We start from the raw sequence: 6,374 nt of genomic DNA, 5'->3' as shown, positions 1-6,374 counted from the left end.
TAAGAGCTAAATAAACTGAATTGAATTGAATGAAATCAGATCCTTATCTTATGGTTTCTCCACATGTCTCTTCCTCCCAGATGTATGTGACCTTGGTGTTCCGGACCAAAGGGACCCGCCTGATGAAGCCCACTCTGTGCCTGGTCCTGCTGTCTCTGGCATCGCTGGTGGGGGTCGTGAGAGTGACAGAGCATCGGAACCACTGGAGCGATGTGCTGGCTGGTTTTGTCACGGGGGGAGCCATCGCTGCATTCCTGGTGAGCGGAAAGACATGGCGGGACGATGGGGGTGGGGGAGGATGAGGGGGGAGGATGTGGGAAGAGAGGATGTCTGAGGTTTCAGTCTGAAACATTAGACTGCTGCAAATGGCTGAATTCCAAGGGGGTTTGGGTAACAACACTGCTCTGTGAGGCGTTTCCAAAGAGGTGACGAGGGCTGAATATGACTTGTTGTAAATAATAAGAAGCACGTGTGTAAATATGGATTATTGTAAATAATAAGGACAGGTCTCCAGTTCATCACAGAGACGCATAGAGACAAATGAGACAAAAAAAAAAACAAAAAAACATTCACTCTCTCTCTCACCTAGAGACAATTTAGAGTTACCAGTCAGCCTAACATGCATTTTTTTGGTCTGTGGGAGGAAACTGGAGTACCTGTAGAAAACCCACGCAGCACGGAGAGAACATGCAAACTCCACCCAGGAAGGCCCCCTGCCGGGATTCGAACCAGGGTGACCTACTCTCTGAGAGGCAGCAACTCTAGCAACTGAACCACCGTGCTGCCCTATTTATTTATTTATTTATTTCCATTTCAGGTCTAAGCTAAGTCCTAAATAGTTTTAGTGTTACAACTTAATTAATGGAAATGTTCTTTAAGTGAACAAGTCCATGTTACAAGTCCAGCACTTTGGTTGGCCTTGTCGCTGTTTTAAGTGCTCTTTAAATAAAATGGTATGGTATCTATTCACAACATCTGGACGGCTGAACGGAAACAAATGTACGTCATGGTAACAGCTGGAGTTATATTCTGCCCAACAGTTTTCTCATCAGTCACCGAGCAGGAAGAAAGAGGCAAAAGTCTTCATCCAGGCAAAGGGCCAGCAAAGATGTTGTTCAGAAAACATGGACATGCTGAAAAGACTTTCAAAATCAATCAACCTTTATTTATACAGGTAAATCCCATTGAGCCTCGAGGACTCATTTACAAGAGAGACCTGATTTCAACAAAGAAAGATGACAACAATGGACAACAGCAACAACAATAAGCAATTATAAAAACTCATAATACAGTTTTTTTTTTTTTTTTTTTTTTAACAAATAGGATGGCTAAAAGGAAAAAGGTAACAAAACCAAAAAAAAAACAGCTAGATTCCAAGACAAATGTATAAAACTAAAAACAGGAAAAAAGTCCAGATGTTTATTATTAGCTAATGTAGCATTCTTTCACATTTCTGACATTTTGTGAGAAAAGCTTGTTTTAAAAGCCTGAAAAATGATTTTCATAAGCTGGCACTCAGAGCGCATGGTGGCTGGGCTTTTACCCATGGAGCTCGGCCGGGCACAGCCCGAAGAGGAGACATGGGTCCCCCTTCCCATGGGCTCACCACCTGTGGGACCACCTGTGGGAGGGGCCAAAGGGGTTGGGTGCAATGTGGGATGGGTGGTGGCCGAGGGCGGGGACCCTGGCAGTCTGATCCTCGGCTACAGAAGCTGGCTACTGGGACGTGGAATGTCACCTCTCTGGTGGGGAAGGAGCCTGAGCTGGTGTGTGAGGCTGAGAGGTTCCAGCTAGAAATAGTCGGACTCACCTCTACGCATGGTTCTGTCTCTAGAACCAGTTTCCTTGAGAGGGGTTGGACACTCTTCCACTCTGGAGTTGCCCCTGGTGAGAGGTGCCGAGCAGGAGTGGGCATACTTATTGCCCCCCATCTTGGTGCCTGTGTGTTGGGGTTCACCCCGGTGAATGAGAGGGTGGCCTCCCTCCAACTATGTGTGGAGGGACAGGTTCTGACTGTCGTTTGTGCTTATGCACCAAACAGCAGTTCAGATTATCCACCCTTTTTGAAGTCCTTGGAGGGGGTACTGGAAAGTGCACCTCCTAGGGACTCCCTTGTTCTGCTGGGGGACTTCAATGCTCACGTGGGCAATGACAGTGAGACCTGGAGGGGTGTGGTTGGGAGGAATGGCCCCCCTGATCTGAACCCGTGCGGTGTTCTGTTGTTGGACTTCTGTGCTCGTCATGGATTGTCAATAATGAACACCATGTTCAAGCATAAGGGTGTCCATATGTGCTCTTGGCACCAGGACACCCTAGGCCACAGTTCGATGATCGACTTTGTCGTCATCTCATCTGATTTGCGGCCACATGTCTTGGACACTCGGGTGAAGAGAGGGGTAGAGTTGTCCACTGATCACTACCTGGTGGTGAGTTGGCGCCGATGGTGGGGGAGGATGCCGGTCAGGCCTGGCAGACCCAAACGTATTGTGAGGGTTTGCTGGGAACGTCTGGCAGAGTCTCCTGTGAGACTGAGCTTTACTCCCACCTCCGGGGGAACTTCGAACATGTTCAGGGGGAGGTGGGGGACATTGAGTCTGAGTGGGCCATGTTCCGTGCCTCTATCGTCGAGGCGGCTTACCGGAGCTGCTGCCGCAAGGTTGTCGGCGCCTGTTGTGGCGGCAACCCTTGAACCCGGTGGTGGACACCGTCGATGAGGGATGCTGTCAGGCTGAAGAAGGAGTCCTATCGGGCCTCTTTGACCTGTGGGACCCCAGAAGCAGCTAATGGCTACCGGCAGTCCAAGCGACATGCTGCTCAGGTGGTCGCTGAGGCAAAAACTCGGGCATGGGAGGAGTTTGGAGAGGCCATGGAAAACGACTTCTGCATGGCTTTGAGGCAATTCTGGTCCACCATCCAGCATCTCAGGGGGGAAAGCGGTATAGCACCAACACTGTTTATAGTGGGAGTGCTGTGCTGCTGACCTCAACTTGGGATGTCGTGGGTCGGTGGGTGAAATACTTTGAAGACCTCCTCAATCCCACCAGCATGTCTTCCAGTGAGGAAGCGGAGCCTGGGGACTCTGGGTCGGGCCCTCCAATCTCTGGTGCTGAGGTCATCGAGGTGGTTAAAAAGCTCCTCGGTGGCAGGGCCCAGCGGTGGATGAGATTTGCCCTGAGTTCCTTAAGGCTCTGGATGTTGTAGGGTTGTGTTGGCTTACGACTCTGTAATATTGCATGGACATAGGGGGAAGTTCCCCTGGATTGGCAGACCGGGGTGGTGGTCCCCCTATGCAAAAAGGGGGACCTTAGAGTGTGTTCCAACTACGGGGGATCACGCTCTTAAGCCTCCCTGGTAAGGTCTATTTGGGGATTCTGGAGAGGAGGGTCCGTCGGATAGTCGAACCTCGGATTCAGGAGGAGCAGTGCGGTTTTCGTCCTGGTCGTGGAACACTGGACCAGCTCTACACTCTCAGCAGGGTCCTGGAGGGTGCGTGGGAGTTTGCCCAACCGGTCTACATGTGTTTTGTGGAAGCAGAAGGTGTTCAACCGCGTCCCTCGGGGAACCCTGTGGGGGGTACTCTGGGAGTATGGGGTACCGAGCCCTTTGATACAGGCTGTTAGGTCCCTGTATGACCGGTGTCAGAGCCTGGTTCGCATTGCCGGCAATAAGTCGGGCTTGTTCCCAGTGAGAGTTGGACTCCGCCAAGGTTATCCTTTGTCACCAATTCTGTTAATAACTTTTATGGACAGAATTTCTAGGTGCAGCCAAGGTGTTGAGGGGATCCGTTTTGGTGGCCTTAGGATGGCGTCCCTGCTTTTTGCAGATGATGTAGTCCTATTGGCTTCATCAAATCGTGATCTACAGTTTTCGCTGGAGCGGTTCGCAGCCGAGTGCGACATGGCCGGGATGAAGATCAGTTCCTCCAAATCCGAGACCATGGTCTTGAGACAGAAAAGGGTAGAGTGCCCTCTCCGGGTCAGGGAGGAGGTCCTGCCCCAAGTGGAGGAGTTCAAGTATTTTGGGGTCTTGTTCACGAATGAGGGAAAAATGGAGCGTGAGATCTATAGGTGGATAGGTGCAGCGTCTGCAGTGAAGCGGGTGCTGTACAGGTCTGTCGTGGTGAAGAGAGAGCTGAGTCAAAAGGCGAAACTCTCAATTTACTGAGCGATCTACGTTCCCACCCTCATCTATGGTCAAGAGCTTTGGGTTGTGACCGAAAGAACAAGATCTCGGATACAAGCGGCCGAAATGAGTTTTCTCCGCAGGGTGTCTGGGCTCTCCCTTAGAGATAGGGTGAGAAGCTCGATCAACCAAGGAGGGACTCAGAGTAGAGCTGCTGCTTCTCCACGTCGAGAGGAGCCAGTTGAGGTGGCTCGGGCATCTGGTTAGGATGCCTTCTGGACGCCTCCCTGGTGAGGTGTTCTGGACATGTCCCACTGGGACGAGACCCAGAGGAAGACCCAGGATATGCTGGAGGGACTATGTTTCTCGGCTGGCCTGGGAACGCCTTGGGATTCCCCCGGTGGAGCTGGACCAAGTGGCTGGGGAGAAGGAAGTCTGGGCCTCCCTACTTAGGCTGCTACCCCCGCGACCCGACCCTGGATAAGCGGAAGAAAATGGATGGATGAAAATGGATGGATGGATGGATGGATGGCACTCATTTGGCTAGGCGTTAGCCTAAACTGGAAGAAGACGTTTGCCTCTTTCTTCCTGCTCCATGATGTTATGACTGATGTTATGATATTAAAAATTATGATATTAAAAAATGCCAAAACTTTGTACATATTCAAGAAGATGATAAAAAAAAAAAAAAAATTTAATTCTAAGTATAATGTGAGTTAAAAAAATTGTTTACAGTTGATCTTATATTTTAGCTAAGTTTTTATTTTATTTTATTTTTTTATTTTTATTAATTCATCTTGCTTTTGTATAGTAATTTTGTTTGGAATATACTTGGGGACAAGGGGCAGATATTATAAGAACTCATTCTTCTTCTGCTGCCTTTCATTTTATTTCTGTGATTGTATATCTTTTTTCTTTTCTTTAAATTGTATTATATTTGTTGTTTGGATGAAATGAAATGAACCAATAAAACATACATACATACATACATCATTCAACCTTTATTTCTACAGATAAATCCCATTGAGCCTCGAGGACTCATTTACAAGAGAGACCTGATTTAACAAAGAAAGATGACAACAATGGACAACAATAAACAGTTATAAAAACTCATACTACAGTTTTTTTTTGTTTGTTTTTTTAAACAAATAGGATGGCTAAAAGGAAAAGGTAACAAAACAACAAAAAAAAAACAGCTAGATTCCAAGACAAATGTAGAAAACTAACAACAGGAACATACATACCATCTGACCGATCATCAGTCATAAATAACCAGAATATCCCTTTAAATGGATGGCATTTCTGTAGGAGCAATTTACTGTTCATAAATCTCAAGTAGCAATTTTTACTAAATTAAATGAATGAATAATTTATTAATCTAACACATTAACTGTAATGAAACATCTTGGTTTTTTTTTTTTTTTACCAGAGAGTATTTTGGAAACTATTGCACATAATTAAAAGTTATTTAAGGTAAAATAGGTTCTGGTGTATTTTTGTGTTTTTAGTTATGAAAAACATAAAATGATTGAAGAGCTATAATCTGGTTGAAATAATATTTGTATGTTTATGATAAGCACGCAGTTTAGTTGAACCAGAAATTATGAAGAATATACTGAATATATAATCCTAATTGATCAAATTTTAAAATTAGCAGGTGAGACGAGTACAAATGTTGAAAGTTACATCTTTTTATGTATTTTCTGACACAATCCTCAGTTTTCAGACCCACTGGTAGGCAGGTGAACGAGGCAAGAGTTTCAAATAAAAATCATTGATTTTAAACAACAAAACCGCAACAATGTTAGTAAATGGGACCAGGCGGGCAGAACGGGACGGGTACAGGTCCAAAACTGAAGGAGGAGGACCGAGTCGTCTGTGAAAAAAGAAAACGATGACCGGATGCAGAGCGGAGGAGAAGAGAGCTTGAAATAAGATAGAGGGAGCGTGAGTAATGAGTGCACCTGGGCAGGTGGCACGTTTAGAACAGGTGTGTAGGGTTAGAGGTCAGGAATGAGAGGAAAGTGACAGAGTCCAGAAGGACACAAGAAGAAGCAGAATTAATTAAACACCAAGCAGAAGAGGAGAAGACACAGAAATACACAGACGACAGACTGTGACATTTCCTAAATCACTGTTTAAGTTTTGATCCTTGTTGTTTGACCTGAATGAACCTTGGGCTTCATGATGCAACAGAGGAGCATGTCTAGAAGGAGACACTTGTTTATTTTCACCCTCTCTCCTGCAGGTGT

General features: G+C 46.3%; 1 protein-coding gene across 1 annotated transcript in view; it reads left to right on the top strand.

Moving 5' to 3' along the window:
* LOC119430351 (phospholipid phosphatase-related protein type 2-like) overlaps nt 1–6,374 on the top strand; it is a 77,098-nt gene that overhangs the window by 70,467 nt on the left and 257 nt on the right. The window contains exon 4 of the mRNA XM_037697757.1: nt 81–257. Coding sequence (XP_037553685.1) covers nt 81–257 — 177 coding nt within the window. The remainder of the gene's footprint in view (nt 1–80; nt 258–6,374) is intronic.

The sequence above is a fragment of the Nematolebias whitei genome, chromosome 3 (genome assembly GCF_014905685.2).
Source record: "Nematolebias whitei isolate Nwh7 chromosome 3, NemWhi1, whole genome shotgun sequence".
Taxonomy (NCBI): Eukaryota; Metazoa; Chordata; class Actinopteri; order Cyprinodontiformes; family Rivulidae; genus Nematolebias; species Nematolebias whitei.
The sequence above is the reverse complement of the archived record's forward strand: the minus strand, read 5'-3'. Positions and strand labels throughout refer to the sequence as shown.